This window comes from Vidua chalybeata, chromosome 2 (genome assembly GCF_026979565.1).
Source record: "Vidua chalybeata isolate OUT-0048 chromosome 2, bVidCha1 merged haplotype, whole genome shotgun sequence".
NCBI classification, from domain to species: domain Eukaryota; kingdom Metazoa; phylum Chordata; class Aves; order Passeriformes; family Viduidae; genus Vidua; species Vidua chalybeata.
In genome coordinates, this window is record NC_071531.1 from 67,353,370 (window position 1) to 67,372,135 (window position 18,766).

Here is an 18,766-nt window from a genome sequence, read left to right on the forward strand (position 1 = left end):
TTTAAGGAAAGACTGGACGAGGCACTCAGTGCCCTGGTCTAGTTGACATGGTGGTGGTTCGGTCACAGGCTGGACTGGGTGACCTCGGAGGTCTTTTCCAACCGAACCGATTCTGTGATTCCGTGAATTCCCCACGACGTTCTTCCCGCCCGCAGTCTTTAGCGTGCGCTCCCGTGCGCTCCTCGCTTGGGGCGCGCTGCTCCGGCGCAGCGCGGCTAACTTCCTACACACCTGTGTGCTCAGGTTATATATATATATATAATTTTAATTTTGATACATTAAATACATGTTTTGGAATATATATTTTTCATTTTACATAGATATATTAAAAACAGTTCTTGAAGCTGCCTGCTGGTATTTTGTCTGGCATTTCAGCGGAGGGTGCAGGTACAGAGGGAGGGGACTGCAGCCGGCGGCAGCGCCCGGCCCAGGGACAGGTGCCACGGAAGGGGAGGGACAGTGGGCGCGACGTCCCCGGGCGGAGGAGGAGGAGAGCACGCCATGGGCCCGCGCGGGCGCTGCCGGTGGGCGCTGCTGCTGGCCTTGCTGCCGGCCGGTGAGTGCGGCCCGGGGCTCACGGCCCCCTCCGGAACCGCGGCCCGCCCTGCCCCGGGACACCCCCGCGGCGCAGGAGCCGGGACTCGGGAGGCGCCTTCGGGTTTCGCCCGGGGTTAAGGTGACGCGGGGTCGGGGGAGCGGCGGGGGCCCCGCGGTGAGGGGAAGGGGCGGCCCGGTCCTGCTGGACGCTCTTCCCCCGCAGTGCCCTTTTCCGCCCGCGGGGCTCTCCCGGGCTCGGTGCGAAGCCGTGCGGAGACGAGTTTCGCTCCCCACAGGTGCGGCTGACCTCTCTCCTAGGAGGAAGTGGCCTCCTGCTTCCTGGCAGCCTCTAGTATCGGTCGCGTGCGGCTGGGACCTGGGCGCTGGGCACGGACACGGGGGGATCCCCTTTGGCCTCTCACAAACGCCCAGCCGAGCTTTTGCTGCTGGATCAGCAGCCTCAGCCTCTTGGGGATTTCTGGAGTAGCTGCAGTGCTGCTGCACCTGCTGGGCACCTGCTCGTGTGGGGAGCAGGAGCTCACCTCCCTCCCAAGGGGCTGCCTTCAGCCAGCAGTGGCTGAAGGCTTGTCAGCTTCTAACCTCCTCTTGGAACTAAAGCGGTCATTTCGCTTCTTGGAAGCCTGGGTCTTGACTGATGATATGGCTTTAAAGTTCTGTTTTTCACAGAGACCCAGTGAAGGAAGCAAAAAAGTATAGAGGGTATGCTTGTTTATCGTTTTGCTTGACAGCTGTGTTCCTGGGAGATGCTCTAGGCAAAACTTGGCTGCACTGGCTCCAGAGCTTTGTGTGTTCACTGCAAAGCCATAGATGTAGCCAAAACTTACTAGATTGTTGGTGTTCTTTCCAACCAGGATAAGAAAGATAACATCCTGCAGTGGAGTAATGCAGTCCATGTTTAGGAATCAGCTTTAATTTCACAACGTTTTCGTGGTGAAGGTTAATGAGAAACATTGGACATGCAGCAACATCTGACTGTTCGCTGGGGAGGAACAGTAGGTTTTCAACCTCTTTAGAAAATAAGGAACTTTTTGAAAGGTATTTCAACTCTGGCTGTTTTGCAGAACAGAGGTAATGAGAAAGCATCCCTTCCATAAAGAGATGCGGGTTTTGTTAGTAAAAAGCACACAGTGGTTTTTGAATATTTTATTCTTGCCAGAGAGATGCTGTTTTAGGAAAGTCATGGAAAACGTTCTGTTCCCATGAGCCTTGACAAGTCAGAATTCATAGGGGCTTCATTTAATTGACACTGAGATCACAATTTTGCCAATCTTGAGAGTTTGAATTGGTTTCTTGTGATTTTCTGCATTAAAACCCCAGAGTCACCTATTTTCACGTGAAAGCTGAAACAAGATGTGTTGAACTACAGTGCTTTTGAATAAGAGCAAGTGTAACTACCTGTCAGCCCTCTGGACCTTGCTGTGCTTTGGAAAAGCATTGGAAAAACTTGTTTTATCTAGAGGTTACAGCTGCTGGTCTTTCTGTGTTTAAGTGCATGTGTGTGTGTGTGTATATATTATTTTTCAGAAAAGCCTTGGTTTCAGGGGTTTCCCTGGCTCTCCCTGTGTTTGTATGGTATTCTTTTAAGGCAAATGAGTTTGCTTTGCTTATGCTTTCAGTTGGCTAACAAGGAGTCCCATTTCAAACCAGAAACTGAGCAAGTACTGCATTGACAATACCCTACTGCAGAATGACTTGTTGACGCAGCATGCACCTCTGCAGCATCTTTTCCACAGTGTGGAAACTGTGAGCTCGTATTTGCCTGGAATGTAGTGTGGAGGTGGCAGCCTAAGATGCTCAACAAAGAATGGTGTTTGCAGTTGTGGTCCAGATGTTACTACATAGTAGAAGCAACTTGTTCTCTTGCTCTCATCCTGAAAACGTGGACTAGAGAGAAAATCTTTGAATGTATGGTAAAAATGGAGTGTTGGTTCATGAAGACCTGTACAGTCAGTACCTTCAAGCATCCCACTTTCCTTCCTGCCTTTCCCACTGTCGTGCTCCACAATTAAGAAACAACTAGTACAGCACTGCAATCCCTGCCTGGTTCTCTGGCATGTATTCCAAATAGGGCATCCCACACTTGCCCTGCACTGTTTGTATTCCCTTATCAAAGGCAACTGGTGATAACTTCACTATTGTTAATGGCAAGCACAACTTACTACTGTACTATCAAAGTTTAAATAAGATAGAGATGTTTCTGGAGTATAGCTGAACTACAGCATAGCTTATGAGAAACTTTGTAAACCTCCTTGAGTGTGTTCAGCTGCTTGGATGGAAAGGCCTGTGGAGGTTCTTAGGATGAATACGTAACAAATACATGATGATAGCTTAATTTAAAAGGAAAAAAGGGGGTAATTGACGTGTGCTGTTCTGAAGTAGTGATAAACAATTAACTTCAGTGCTACAGCCTGAAAGTTGTATTGTCTTAATCCTGGTCACCACCAGATAACATCTGATGAGTGTCTGAGCAAGACCTTGATAAAATTCATTTGGTGTTTATAAAAACATAAGACACTGCAGAACTTTTCTGATTAGGATTAAAAGCCTAGGAAGTCCCATCCCATGTGCTTCTGGGACAGTTTTCCCTATGTAGAAGGAGAACACAGAGTGATGTACTGCATAATGGCTATTCATGCTTTGGAGAAAATAATTCAGTCCGTAAAGTTGGCCAACAAAGCTTTCTTCTATCATGGAAAGATGGGGCTCCTGTTCTAACCAGGGTTTGTAACCCTGGATGACTTCACCAGAGGGGCTGGGAGGTCTATAGGTGCAGATGGTGTGATGGGAGGCCTGAGGAGTCTGTGGGCTGATGGCCTCCTCTGTTTTTGTTTGCAGGTTGCCTCTCGCTCCTGGTGACAGTGCAGGATGTCGAGCGTTACACCACCTTATTTGCCACTGTCATCCTCAAGTGTGACTACAGCACCTCGGCACAGCTGCAAGACGTGGTGGTGACCTGGCGCTTCAAATCCTTCTGCAAGGACCCCATCTTTGACTACTACTCAGCCTGTAAGTGTCAGGCTCGTCTTCCAAGGAATCCCCCTTCAAGTGGGAAGAAAGGGGAAGGTAGACTCACTGGGGTAGTACAGGCTTTTGACACCTTCCTATGCAAAAACCAGGTGGTGGCATTTCCCTGCACTCCAAGGAAATGCAGGTCATGTCTGTGATTTCCTTTGACATGTCAAGGCCTTATGGGTAGAAATCCCATCCAAAGCAGCTCTTTTGTCCTTGTCATTGACTCAGAATACAGGACAGTTCAGCTGTGGTTGACACAAGTCAATCTTGCCACCCCGTCTTATGCTTCAGCTGTTTGAAAGCAAGGGCCCTGCAACAAGTGGGCTTTAGGATTCCATGGGGGACCTGTGGTTGGAGGCAGATACCTGTGACCAGATGTGGAAGTGGGTACCTGTGATCAGATTTCCTGATTTTAGGAAATAGAAGAAACACATACATTTTGAAGGGCATGCTAAGTAATAGCATTTAGTAGTGGTGGGAGCACTTCTTATGCAGACATTCTGGTGCAGGCAGCCTTAATTCAGGGAGGTTTAATATGGTACACAAACTGCATCCCAGGATAACTGCTTGATCCAAAATGGTGATGATCCCTCTATGTTTAGTGTTGGTGTGGCCTCAGCTGGAATATTGGATGCAATTCTGGGTCCCAGGATTTGAGGATATTAAGGTACTTGAATGCATCCAGAGGAGGGCAACAACGCTGATAAAAGGCATGGAAGACACATCCTGTGAGGAGCAGCTAAGAACTTTGGGCTTGTCCAGTTCAGGAAAAAGGCGACTGAGGGGTGACCTCACTGATCTCTACAGCTTCTTGAGAAGGGGAAGTGAAGAGGGAGGTGCTGCTCTCCTCTCCCTAGTATCCAGTGATAGGATGTATGGGAATGGCTCAATACTACATCAGTAGTATACTACTTTACATTTTAGTCAATCCTAAAGTGATCAGACACTGGACTAGATAACCTTTGTACTTCCCTGCCAACTGAACTATTCTGCTCTGTTCTATTGTTTGTAAACCCTGCAGAATGTTTAGGTAGCGAGCCATAGCATAACTGTACACTTAGAACTGAGCTCACAGTGGGTACTTGGTGCCCAAACTCTCCTTAATGCAGTCTGGATGGGTTGGGTAGGCATGTTATCGAGCACTCTACAGCCTAGTCCCCAAGCAGGTGGGTCCCTAGCTCAGCTGATCCCAGCAGAATGTGAGTGCTTTTAGCCCAGGCTCAAGCTAATAGTCCCCAAAAGGGACTTCGTGCTCTATTTTAGGTATAGATCTGAAAGAGCCTTTTACAAGCTTTGCCCTCATTTCTCTTCACTGTGAGCTCTTTACAGAAAATGCTGACTGAATCAGCCGTTTCCCCAAATCTCAGCTCCTAAATACTTGGAAATTCAATGTTGGTTTATGATGTGAGTCTGTCAGAAGGGTATTGTACAGAAATTGCCTCTAGTCCTCCATTAATTCTCTTGTGTGTCTTTACATTTAATCCTTAGCTGGAATCAGATGATGGATTGTTTTCCGTCTTTATGAGCTCCACAACATGTAATGGGATACAGGAGGGAAAGGGAGACAATCCACAGAACAGTTCATGTATGTCTGGAGATTTTGCTTGGTAGATAAACACCTTTTTGTTTTAGTTCTAGTACTCCTGTGTGTTTTATGACTTTTTGCTTTCAGCTTCATACTGAGAGCTGCCTTCCAGCCTACTTACATTAGCTTCTTTCTACTGTTGTTCTTTCAGTTGTAAGTACAGGAGGCATCTCCTCTGCAGCTCCCACATTCTCAAAATCTCTGCCATTCCTGTGGCTTTGCCTCTCTTGTTTTTGAGTACTCCAAAGCAACTTACTGGTTTGAGGCCATGGTTTGTATTGCCAAATCAAAGCAATTGCACACAATGTACTCAAGAATTTCTCTACTGCTCACAAGAGGATAGAAACTGGTCTTTTGAAATAACTTTTGCTGTGCCTGATGATGTGTGTTTGTAGCATACCAGGCTGGTTTAGCCCTTGGCCAGGACCCCTCTAACGACTGCAATGACAGCCAGCGGAAGGTGCGAATTGTCATCCAGAAATACGGGCAGAAGGACCCTGTGCTGGGCATCGACTACCAGCAGCGAAAGATCACCATTCAGAACCGTGAGTGACCTCCCAGGCAGGCAGTCAACTCAGGAATTATCCAATATCTGGGTCTGCTAAGTGAAGAGAAGCATAAACATGGCTTATGTCATCTGTAGCTTCTATACTGCACATGGTAATGGAATAAGAGCAGTGAAAGGCCCTGTTCCCAGCTGACCTGAGGGTGTTGGAGGCACTACAACCTCCAGGCTGAGCTGAGGATGCCGTAACATTTTGCTGAAGAGCACAACAGCTGAGGAGTTCAGAGTCTAGAAAATAGTTCATTCTTTCAAGTGCTGCATAATTGTCCAGGTGTGCTATATGCTCCCTGCTGTCCATGGAGCAATAGATATTACACCTGCCCGAAAAGCCATTGGGATTGCTGACCTAAGAGGGGCAGTGATCTGTGTTCCAAAATCAGTAGGGTTGGCTTCCAGCAGCACAGAAAACATGGACTGGCATTGAATGCTGTTTTGTAGGAGTTCTCAGTGGACTCAAATGAGTTTGTTTGAAGATGATGGCTATGCTTGGGAATAGGGGAGATGCAGTACTCTCTGTCTCCTGCAGGCCGAGGGCTCTTTTCAGGTGGAGCCTGAAAGTAGTGTCTGTCAGTCGCAAAGAGCCCAATGATCTCTCAGTCCCTCTCCCACAGGAGCAGACCTTGTCATCAGTGAGGTCATGTGGTGGGACCATGGCATGTACTACTGCACTGTGGAAGCACCAGGAGATACCTCAGGTGATGCGGACAAAGAAGTTAAGCTGATTGTTCTCCGTAAGTGCCTGTGCATTGTTGCCAAGATATCTCCTCCTGTACTCCTTCACCCCAAGACATCTCCAGCATTGGAGAGGTGCTCAGTAAGCTACCATGGCCAGATGCATCAGGATCAATCCTTTTTCTCCTTCCTTTTTTCCCACAGACTGGCTCACAGTACTCCTCATCATTCTCAGTGGCCTCCTCCTCCTTCTGCTGATCGGGATATGCTGGTGCCAGTGCTGCCCCCAGTATTGCTGCTGCCACATCCAGTGTGGCTGCTGTCCAACACGGTGCTGCTGTAATCAGAAAGGTGAGGTTCAAGCAGATGTGCATCCATTTATGGCTTCTGTCATGGCAAAAGCTTGGCTGGGAGCTTGCTGAGCTCCAGTTTCTCCCTTTTGCTTTACATCCATATAAACTGAGACATTTCTTTGGCCAATGTGACCTTCAAGACCAGCTAATCTGAAATTAGAGGAGGGGATCTCAGATACATGGAATCTGTCCTGCTCTTCTGTGTCCAACTATCAGAAGTTTCTCCTCGCTCACACCTTGTTTACCAGCTTCTCTCACACCATCCAGGGCACAATCAGTTCCCTTGTCCGAGTAGCTCAGGACTTTCTTTCCTGTCTTGTGGTTCATATGCCTGTGCATGTGAGAAAGGCAAACAAATGCCTTGGTAGTAGTCTCCAAACTAGTCTTACTTTCAAGTATTTTGTTCTGAGAAGAATTACATAAAAACTGGAAATTTTTTATCTGCATGTTTTTTTCAGAGCTTCTAGTAGAAAAAGGTCTGGTTTGGGTTTCTTTGGTGAAGGAAACGAGAAGAAAGTGGAGAAAGATGGTTTCTCTTGCTGGTCAGCCTTGCAAGTGCATTCTGAAGTTTTGAGGGTCAAAAGAAACTTTGTTGTCTTTGCTTTTATCAGTAATAAAGTTTCTGCAGCCAGACCTATTCTGTTAATAAGGCTACTGTTTGAATTTTGGCTGTTAATTTCATATAACCTCTGCATTCCTGTAACTGAAACTTGGTTACCAACTAGTCGACTAGTCCCCCTGAAGCTTGTACAGTCTGACAGTAATAAAGTACAACAAGTAAGTTTATTTATCATTGAAACCCCCAGGTTCTTCCCCAGATGCTACAAGGAGAGGATTTATGAACAAGGATCTCTGTTTCAGGTTTACCTTTACCTTCAAAACAGCTATTTATTATAGTTTGGGTGTTAGTAATGTGTGAAAGTTTTAGATTTAAGCTTAATTTGCTTAGCCCTTGCAAAGAATTAGCAGAACATCCCTTTTATTGCTAAAACAAAAACTAAACATTGGAGGCCTTACAGCTTGTCATGTAAAATGTGTAGTGTTGAGGAGGCTATGGAAATCTTGCAGAAAAATCAGTTTCTGTGAAGGGGGAGAGAGGTGATGGAGATGGGAGACTCACACCTCCAGAATTCCTAGTTCTCAGCAAAAAAAGAGATTCAGAGTTTGTGTGAGCTCCTTTCTGGTTTCCTGTGCTGCAGGTTACAGCTCACTCCATACTGCTGCTGTTATTTCCTCCTGTTAAAGAGGAAGACTTCTTGCAGGGTTTTCTAAACCTCTCCATGTTCACAAGAGAAGGTACAGACAAGTCCAACCTCCTTGACTGGATGCTGGATTCTGTGTCTGTAGTTTCCATCCAAGCTGTCTGCCCTCTGTACCCACTTTGCAAAGGATCCATGCGGCTGCTCCTCTCTGCTAATACTGCTAAACTGCTTCTCTTTACTTCTTCCTGCCTCTGACTTACTTCTTCTGCACTCCAGGAAATGAACTGGAGGCCTTAAAAAACACAAGAAGATAGATTCAGGGGACATCTTAAAAACAATGCTGAGGAATAGCATTCCACACAGCTGAAGAGAAGGCAGAAATCTTCACCTGTGTAGGATCACAGGGTGAGTGTGGGTGTTTCCTTCCCCGTCGTTGGCCACTAGAGGACAGCGTGGATCTGCTGAACAGTCACAGGTGACAGTGAGGCAGAATAATCCTGGGTGCTGTGAATCACACCACTAACGAGAATGGGTTTGAACCGAGCAATAAAAGGAGTGCATTGTTTGAGTAATTCAGGATTGATGTACAGAAATATTAGAAATGCCCCAGGAGCAAGCCAATTACATTCCCTGTGGAAAGCTCTGAGGAAAGCCCATCAGAGTAAATACACGTACGACCTCCTTCTGTTCCTATTTGCTCCTTTTCAGCTGTGGACTTCTTCCAATAATGAATCAGGGAAAAAATAGGATATACTTCCACCCAGGTATCACTAACTTGCAAAGTATTTTATTTTTTAATTGGCCCAGCAGCTTGTAAAGTCTGTCAAAGGTGAAGAACAGATTTTTCCAACAGACAGTAAGTGGAGGGAGCAACACAACTTTCTGGCAAAGCAGGGTAGGAGTTTTGGAATTGGGGTGAATCTGACCTTCCTCAGATAAATATGTTCACTTTAAAAAGATCTGTATCTTCTGTTTTGCAGCTGGGAAATCAGAGTATATATTGGATTCAAATTGGAAGGCAAAGCATCTGGGGAAGGAAGAAGGGCTGATGGTAATGAAGGAAGACCAGGATTAATTCTGGATTTGTTCAGCTGTAGGGAGAAATCAGAAAATTACAGGGACAGGATGACTTTGGTCCTAGCGACAGCCTTCCCACCTTAAGAGGGAGAACCGTAAGCAGGTATGCCCATAGGTGCTGGATCTCTTACTCCTCAGGCAAAGACCAAGGTCAAAACCTCAGGACATGCACTCAGCAGGCTCTAAGACATTCTCACAGTAATAACTGGAGGAATGGGAGAAGGAGAGATAAGGCCTTCCCCTTCTATTTATCCCTTTTCTTTGTATTCTTTCTCTTATCCTCTAAATTTGAAATGGAAACTAGAACGATATCCCTTGGGACAAAAACAAAAACAAAGAATAAAGTTTGACATAAAGTTCTGGGAAGCTGCTAGCTCAGATCACACAGCTTTGAGGATACCACATTATTCGGATTAAAACCCCTGAAGTTTCCAGCTTTGTAGTTTCCTCTGGTTGAAGCCAGACTGGAGAGAGCGAGGGAGTTTGCAGTGGAGAAAAGGAAGGATGTGTTGAGGGGCATGGTCAGTCCTTCTTGTGCTGCAAGTGGTGCTCTGGATAAATCCAGCAAAACAACTGAAGGAAGACATGTTTAATAACTGGAGTGCTACCTGAAGTGGAGAGCTCAGTCCCAAAAAGTGCGCCGTCTAAATGCTGCCTACTGCAGTGAACCCAGGGGACAGAATTAATTGGAGCTTAGCTGTAGCCTGGTTTCTTAAAGAAGCAAATCTTATGCAGGCAACTTGTCTGTCTATCCCTTGTCTCTTTCCCTCCAATAGCTTTTAATTTCATCAGCCAGTTTCAGCCAGATTGATGAGAGGGGTAAAAGTCTCAAAGGCAATTATGTTCCTATCTGTTTCTTGAATGGTAATGTTTTGTTCATGCCTGACCAGACAAGAGGCTGCAAGAAAATTCTGTCACTTCTGAAACTCCAGGAAAGCCATAAAAGAGAAGTTTTTAAAGGCGCTGTTGCTGAAAAGCTTCAGCCAGTAATAACAGACAAACCAGGCTTTGTAAGGTCAGGGACTTGCAGAATTTACTTGCTTGTAAACTTAAGTTTTGATTGTTTGTGATAGAAGAAATAAATGTCTGTAAGATGTTTATAGGTATTCCCCCAAAAGAAGCAGCAATGAGCTATGGTTTGAAGGCAAGTGAACTTGTCTGTGTTGAGGAGGTGAGATAGAAATGCTGAAAAAAGAGAAGTGAAATTAGAGTCTGACACCATGAATTGGGGTCTGGAGTTAGCAGCGGTGGAAACCCTGTGAAAGAGAGAAATTTCCACTCTTTGCTCTTTTGGCACCCTGGACATTGCTGTTGAGAACAGAAAATGTTGTTTGTTTATCACTGACCACACTGTCTTAGAGGATTTAATTTTAGCAGTCATTCTGACGTAAATTATGGAGTGACAAGAAGAGTTGTCAAAAGACTAGGAAGGGAAAAGCTGGGCAGTGCACCTCTGAGTGGCCTCATTGTGAAACAGAGAGAAAATGATGGAGTATAAAGTGGAAAATATCATCTGGACAGAGCCCACATAATGGTGGCAAGGAAAGGTCTCATTTAGCAGGAAATCAAAGCCAAAAGGGGAAGGACCAGTGATGAGATGAAAGAATTTTGAGAGAAAGAAAACTGTTGCATGTCTTGATGTACAAAACATTATTTCCCATCTTTCTGCTGCTCTACTCTATAATGACAGGACAAATAGAAGTGTTAGTTATGTGCTGCATACTTAGTCATAGTGTTGTTTTCCAGTTGCTGGGACTGGAATCAGAATGTTGGGCAGTAAAGCTTTTCTTCTGTTTTAGGTACTTTTTTGAAGATGTACAACTTTGCATTGGAATTCCCTGCGCTGTTTTACCTTTGTCATGGGGTGGAGAGAAATTTTAATTTTGTGGATTTCCTGTATCCAAAGGCTACAGCCTGTGAAGCAAAATGGTGTGTGATCTGCAACCTGTGCCCTCTCGGCAGGTGGTGTAAGCTTTCTTTTTCTTTTACAGTGCTGGAACGGCACCAGTTCATGAAGCGGGCTCAGGCACTTGCACCTTGGTTGTCACCCAACATGTTCTACGGAGCTGGTGACAGGAACTCAAAACTTTCCTCTTACCAGCTGAACCCCCTGCTGCAACAAGGTGAGACCATGGGCATCATTTCAGAGGGAAATCGGGATAAGAAACAGGTAACTTCTTCAAGAAGTTCAGCATTGAGGCTTTAGCCTCTCTACCAGAAAAGAAAGATGTTCCTAGCATGACTGCATGTCCTAGAGTGACAGCTCTGCCACATCTGCAGCACACCATAAACTTCTCTGGGTACTTAAAAATAGCCTGTTACCTTAAGTGTCTTGCTGGGCTCAGTGCTGGGTGAAGCAGTTTAACACTAACTAAGGTGTATCTGTGCTACACCCCAGCGACTGGAGGGTAAATATACCCAGCTTATCTTGGTTTGTGTGGCAGAGGAGGGTACTGTCTCTTTGTTCTGCTGTGCTGGTCACGGTCAACTCCTTATAGCCAAAACTGACATGACAAGTGAGGTGCAATTTGTTTGACTTCTTATCAAATGTCTAGTCTTCAAATGATTACGGGCAAACTGCCTTCTGTGCAGCAGATCTAGCCTGCATGCAGCAAAAACTGAAGGACTCTTTAATGAGCCAGAAAGAATTTTCTTCACCATTTGTTGCTTATATCTGTACATGTGTGTGTGTTTGTGTGTGTGTGTGTGTATGTGTGCATAGATATAAAAATTTTCTTATTTTCGTTTACTTTTGCAGTATTTCTTCCAGTTCAATGAAATGCAAAAGGAAATACTATGGTCTTTTTCTGATTATTTGTAAATAAAATGTGGTATCAGTGCTGTAGGAAAAAGTATTCCTCTAAATACACAGGCTGTATTTCCAGGTATGCTGGGCTTCTTACCCCTGTACTGCCTAAAACATGTTAGATCATGCTGCAGCTTCTTAGTTACTACTCTTTGCACCATACCTCAATTGGTCTGGGTGTGCTGATTGTGGTGCCTGAGACTTGTGCAGCTCTTGCGGTGAGGTGGAGCAGAAGAGAAGCAACTCAGCCAGGATCATGAGTGCAGAAGGGCCTTCTCTTCAGTGTTTCCTCTTGACTTTCTGTTTTCTCCTGTGCTTTTATCCTTAGATGTATCTCTGCAGAACAGTCTTCCACTGGTGCAGCCACAAGCCCAGCTTTCCCATAACAACGGTGTTTTGGACTATCTGGAGTCTGAAATCCAAAACCTGAACATGTCCCAGCTGCGGCCGCCCTCCCACCAGCGGCAGGCGGTGCAGCCCAGCTTGCTGTCCTCGCTGGGCTCCGACATTGTGCCACCTCCTCTTGCCAACCACATCTCCTCCATCCATGGGAGCAGCAACTCCTCATGGCCACAAAGAGCTGCCCGCACCCCCAGGCCCTGGGACTCTGCAGCAGAGGACAGAAGGGAAAACCGGAGGTGGCCCTTGCCTTCCAGTGGGGATTCTCATTCCAGCTACAGTCAGGAGCCCTGGGACAGGCAGCGAGAGGATCATCCTCAGAGGCAGAGGACAGGTGGCTACAATGGCAGGCCCCAGCACCCCAGACAGGATGTGTCACCCCCACGCCAAGCTGAGAGGGGCAAGGGCAGCAGCAGTTTCTATCCGGAGGAGACCAAGGAGCGCTCCAGTCACCATCGCAGTGGGAGGCAGGAGCCTGGGGGAAGGCAAGAATACGAGCACCATGCTGGGAGGAGCAACTACTCTGGCCAGAGGCGGCACAGCTACTCCCCTCCCTCTTCTCACAGGGGCTCCTGGAGCTCCTCAGAAGAGCAAGTCCGTGTGCCAGTGTCAAACCGCAGGCGGAGGAACCGCAGGTCCCGGGAGTGGCCAGAAGAGAAACCCCCCAGTTACCGCTCCTTAGAGATCATCCCAGCTCAGGACAAGAAGCACAAAGGCAGCACAGGGACCCGCTCGGTGAGTCAGCTGCCTTTGTGCTTTCCCATCTAAGGGAAAAGGTGGGGTTTAGGGAATGAGAGGAAATGTTTTCTACTTTCTGTAGTCTGTTGTCTTTCAAACAGAGGCCAAGGAGCAAGGAGTGCTCTGCACAGCATGGTTATGAAGAGGCTGCTGAGTACTCGCCTTTTGACAGGCATTGCCTGCATGTAGTATGCTCAGGGGCAAAATAAAAAGTCAAATCCCTGGAAGTGTTCAATGCCAAGCTGGATGGGGCCTTGAGCAACCTGGTCTAGTGGAAGTTGTCCCTGCCCAGGGTAGGGGATTTGGAGCCAGGTGATCTTTAAGGTCCCTTCCAACCCAAACCATGCTATGATTCTGTGATTCTGAAAGAAATTAAGTCCCCTACAGTGTGTCATGTTATATTCCTGTCCCCATCCACAGGCTTTTGGGATTCTGTGTATATATTGGTGTTAAAATAGCTGTTCTGGTACTGAATGGGGAGAAAACACTTCCAGACTAGGCAGCAGCATCCATCCCTCTGTAACCATCGCTGGCGTTGGTTTACTTCTGATTTCTTTTAAAATGTGCATGATATTTTTAAGATGGCACATATGGGAAAACATCCAGGCAAGATGGCTAAAGCTACATGAAACAGGCTTTAAGGTCATGGATGGCATGACCAGGCCAGGTGGAAGAGAATGACTCCCTTGTTGGGACTCCTGAGAACTGAACATGCATTATGTGGGCAGTCAACAGCTACTGTTCACAGCTCTTCTTGTCAATTTGCACTGGGATTAGACTTCAGGTAGCAACCTAAGTGGGAAAAGTTTCATATCCAATTGCTAATCTCCAAATTAGACAATGTATTCCCCCTGAAAAAATGAAGATTCTTTTAAATCAAAAAATGTTAAGTGTCTCTTATCACACATATGCAGAATTTTACCATGTGGGAGTATTTTGAGGGGCTGTATGTTGCACATTACCATTTTCCCTTCTGTGTTGTGGAAGGAAGTGCAATTCTAGTTCCAGCTGGAATGTGTATATGTATAAATGGTTTTTGTTATGGTGCTCAGAGCAGGTAGGAAGACATAGGATTTTCTTTCATCATTCCTGGTTCCTGAATATTTTATTTTCTCTTGCAGGACAGAGGAAGTTCCCACAGTGGAAGAAGCATAGTCATTTAATGTCGGTACTGGAAGAACTAAGATTCCCACTGGACTCCTCCTAGTTTTTCTACTATTTAGGTTGGCATGGCTGCTTTTGACTGAGCAGATAAACAGCAATAAAAGGTTGGGCTAAGTTCTAATGGGTGACGTTTGTTGAAAACCTTCTAGTAGAAATAGCGGATTGTTTAAGTAAACAGTGTATTCCCAGTCTTTAAAGAGAGATACCAGTTCTCCTGATTAAGTGCAGTGGCACACTGCTAGGAGCCCAATCTGTAGAATGCTGGTGTAGGTTCCAATGTTCAGAGTTGTAAAGTCACAAGACAGTAGAATAATTGAGATTGGAAGAGGCCTCTGGAGGCCATCTGATCCAGTCCCCTGGGAGCTTTGTCGGGGGAGGCACAACGTCTTTCTAAGGCCCTTTGTTGTGCTTCAGAATGTGTAATGTTTGTTGCTTCTGCCTGGCTGCTCAGCATAGCTGGGACAGTGGCTTCCTTTTGTCCCCCCTAAGCCTCTCTCCCAAAGAGGAGGATCATGGTGTAATAAGGTCTCAGAGCATGTCTGCAAATTGTCAGCTTATCTGCTCTTTACTGACTGAAAGAACCTGTTCTACTTTGAGCCTAAACCTTAGTGCCTTAAAAGATACTTGTTCTAGCCTTTCATCCAGACTTGAATTTATTTGTAAACTTAAAGAGCTAAATTTACCAAGATTTGTTCTTCGCTACAGGGACTGAGCAAAGTATGACTGCTCTCCTTTACACCATAGACCAGAATTTCCCTCAGCTCAAGGAAGCATGGTTTTGGTGAATATATCTTGCCTAAGCCATGTACTTTTTTCCATACATTTTATATTCTCCCTTTCCTCTCCATGCCATGTATCATAGACATGGGGTGGAATAAAGGACTCTGAAGAAGTCTTTTTTATTACTGTCCTTGATCTTTACCCTGACACTTACACCAACCCTGCATGTGTGGTGCATCTGATCTGGAGCTGGATTGTAGGGTTTCCTCAGGTCTCACCCTGACACTAAAATGCAGAATTTCGCTATGCTTTGAGATCAGTTGTGAAGGAAAAGTTGTCGTTTCTCCTTGGTGAAATTAATCCACTGTTTTAATTTGAAATGTGTTGGAGAAAGAGAAGCTCTGTGGATGCTGGCTGCTTCCATGGGAAACTGTCTTGCCACAGGCACTTCTTGGATTTAAGAGACTCCAGGTTGGCAAGGAGCTTCTGGAGAATCTTGTGAATTATTTTGTAACCCAGAGGCACTGGAGATTGGCCAGTACCAATGACTGTCTTGCTTAGCTTATTTCCCAGCTGGTGCCACATGGGACCCCTGCTACTGTTTGTTTTTAATGTCCTAATTACTGATGTGCTTATGCTTTTCCCTGGAAGACTTGGAGAGACTTTAACTTTGTCCACCTCCTTATTTTTCTTTTCTTTGGACAATGATGGGAAACATCACACTTTGAACAAATGGTCCTAGTTGGATATCTAGTGTGGTTGGTGGTCAACCCAGGGCTATTCCAGGGTGCTCATCTTCCTACAGTTTCTTGGCTGAACATACTTATTTGTAATTCCTACCTATGGAGATAAAGCAGGAAGACCAAGGAGCTTGTCTGGATGACTTTGTTTCAGCACTGGAGGCCTACTTTTGGAATACAGAGGGTCTCTTTGCCCACAGCTGGTGGCTATCACAAATTTTTTTTAAGAAGAGCTAAAAGAGTAACTCTAATGTTTGAATTCAAGAAAGGAGGGCTGTAATTAGCATAGTACTTGTCTGCATTAGGTCCAGACTGAACAATGTGAATTGACCCATGAGTCACATTTGAAATATAGGGAATTGTGTTTGCAGAGCTTGCAAAGCTAGGATCACTCTTGAATCTATCAGCCACTGTCTGTGGATCATTTTTTTCTAATTTTATGATGTGCTTAGGATTTTATGAATTACCTTTTTGTATGATGGACTGGTATTTTTATTAGTTAAGAGGCATTTATGATGATTGCAATGACAGAAAATTATACAGGGCTGCTTCTTCCAAAACTAGCAACAGTTTTGACATTAGCTTTACCCTCTGCTGACTTTTAGCAGGTAGCCAGGGCCCTGGAGATTCTACCCTTGGAAGCTGAATTGGTGACTTGGAATTTGATTCTCTCCTTGTGCCTCCAATAGGTTCATACATCATGCAAGAGAACTTCTTCCTGTCCTAGGCCAAATGTCCATTTTTCAGGAAAGGGCTGCCCCTTTCTCCATCAAAGAGTAGAGGCTATTTGAGACCTGTGGTGAGATCCCAAGATAGTTGCATGGAAGGAGTTCACTTTCCTTTGCATTCAAATGTGTACAAGCCAACACATATCCAGCAAGTTTTCCCAAGAGCAAGAAGCCACTCACACTGCAAGAAAACCGAGATGACTCTCTCTGTAACAGGAGCAGCTGCTGCAGCTGCTGGAGTAAGAGCACACTAACAGCAGAGGTGGTGCTTTCTAATCTATACCTATGAAGGAGTCCTCCATCTTTATTTGTTCCTCCAGTCCCCATAATTGAGCTAGGGTGATTAATTGTAGATTGTGAACACAGTTCACAAATTGTGAAATAGGAGAGGTTTTATCTATATCATACTTGATTTCCTCTTTAGTCACTTTGTTCATGTTTATAGAAACATTAAACAAAACTCTTCAGGGAAAATTTATTGTATCTCTGTGTTAATTCTGTAATTTCTTAAATTGTGACAGAAGCAGATTGGGTGATCCAGCAGGGAAGCAGAAATGATACCAGGCTTACTGGTCTGCAGACCACTGTGGTTCATAAAGCACCAGTTGGTGGGCTGTGAAATAACGACAAAGGAAATCTGTCTTTGCGTGCTTTACAGCTACAAGCAGACAGAAAAGTGGGAAGGAAATAGGCTCAGCTTTAGATGCTTATTTCTGGTTTTAATTGGCTATAAATGAAACCCATTGTGGCAGCATTGCACAATACAACATGGACCCTTTTCCAGTAAGATCACAGGGTCTTTGACTTTTTAAGAGAGAGAGAGAGAACTGAGCAGTTCCAATACAGCACACTGAAAGAAATAACAGTAGGAAATATCCTAGTCTCATTCTTTCTACATTGCAATTTATTCATGCTTCATTTTTAGCCATTCCAGAGAGCTGATGTTCATATGCCACCTCATTCACGATGGAAAAAGTTGAATATTTCACATATGGGAGCTATTGCTATTCTAAACTTTTGTTCTTCCATTCTTGTTGAAAGAACAAGGAATATACCTTACCCCCAAAGAATGAATCTTCTGTCTCAGATAAAGTGCCTTCCTAGCCACCAGTGTTACCCTAATTTAAAATAATGTAATGAGTAAGTGACCATGCCACACAAGGCCAGATAAGGTCACCCATGCTACAGTCAGCTGCTTTCTACCTCAGACAAGAGATGCATAAGAGAGATAAAGAATCGTGTAATTTTTCTTTGATTAAGAAAATACTTGCACTATCTGGCTTTCTTGCTTATTTGCAGAACGCCCTGCCATACTGGAATGCCATTCCAGGAATGGGGGCAAGGGCTGCTTCTGTGCAATCATTGATCTGGTCTTGGCAAGTGCCCATTTGGCACTAGAAAGTGCTGAAACACCCAGTTGCTATCTCTGGGATTGTATTCACGATAGTACTGCCTAAAGTTAGGCTGACTTCAGGGCCGGGGAACTTGCCATGTGTGATAACAGCCACAATGCAAAGCTCTTCAGCAGCATGAATCACCACAAAGGGCAGCTAAGTCCCTTCTGTTACTACCTCCTGCAGCACATCAGTTTAAAACACCCACTCAGAGCCTCCCATTTGTTGACCTGACATAAGAAATAAAATGAGGTTATCTTAAAATAACCCCTCCAAGTAATGACTGCTCATTCCTGTTTCTGCTAAGTGTAATGCCTATGATGTGCCTTGTACTGGTCTTCTGAATGTTATTCCAGCTGTTAAAGAAGATTATAAATGTGTAGATTCTCTTCAATGACTGTAAAATGTATAATTGAAATATAAGCAAACTTTCAGCCAGTTGCTCTAGTGTGTTCTTCCTTGGCCATAAATTGCTTTTTAGTGTTTGCACCAGAAGTGGAACTGAAAAGTGTCTGTTCTTATTTCTTGAGTTACAACCTTTTTACACATCAATAAGAGTCTTCGGTTGTGGTTTTTGTTTGGGTTTTTTTTTTTGACAAAAGTTCAAAATTGTTTGCTTGTATGTGGGACTTTTTTTTCCTTATTTTGGGAGACTTTTTAAAAATTGTTTTTCTAAGAAGAAAGATCATTTGGATAAATACTTAGAGAGTGGGAAAATGTCTGGAAACCACTGGCAGCCTTCTTCAATGATGTGACTCATTGGCTGCTATGTCTGTAAAATGAGAGCACTTACTGTTTGGTTCTAAAGCACTTGGAGCACCATGAGAGGAAAAGTCCTCTAGAAATCTTGTTTGGTTGATAAATGAAGGTACTGGTTGAGCTTTTCACACTTCCCACATGTGAGAGTCACCTAATAAATAAAATAAGTGGTCAGCATAAGAATGGAAATCTGCTGGGTCTCACACAGTGGGCTTAATTTCTGTCCTCCCATTCCCCCAGCTGATGCCATTTGTGTTGCAGCCTTTCTGAATCTTGCCCCTGGCTGCATGTGCC

General features: G+C 44.9%; 1 protein-coding gene across 2 annotated transcripts; it reads left to right on the plus strand.

Moving 5' to 3' along the window:
* The first annotated feature begins 360 nt into the window (after positions 1–360).
* Positions 361–18,194, plus strand: ILDR1 (immunoglobulin like domain containing receptor 1). Of its 2 annotated transcripts, XM_053936266.1 has the most exons (9): positions 503–676; positions 1,410–1,550; positions 3,394–3,564; positions 5,551–5,700; positions 6,332–6,451; positions 6,597–6,743; positions 11,016–11,147; positions 12,159–12,964; positions 14,089–18,194. In XM_053936266.1, exons 2-9 carry the CDS (start codon positions 1,499–1,501, stop codon positions 14,128–14,130), a joined length of 1,620 nt encoding a protein of 539 aa, XP_053792241.1. In that variant the 5' UTR covers positions 503–676; positions 1,410–1,498; the 3' UTR covers positions 14,131–18,194. The 2 variants fall into 2 exon arrangements, with proteins under 2 accessions (XP_053792239.1, XP_053792241.1); XM_053936264.1 differs by lacking the exon at positions 1,410–1,550 and having other exon boundaries at positions 361–556.
* Positions 18,195–18,766: the final 572 nt, after the last annotated feature.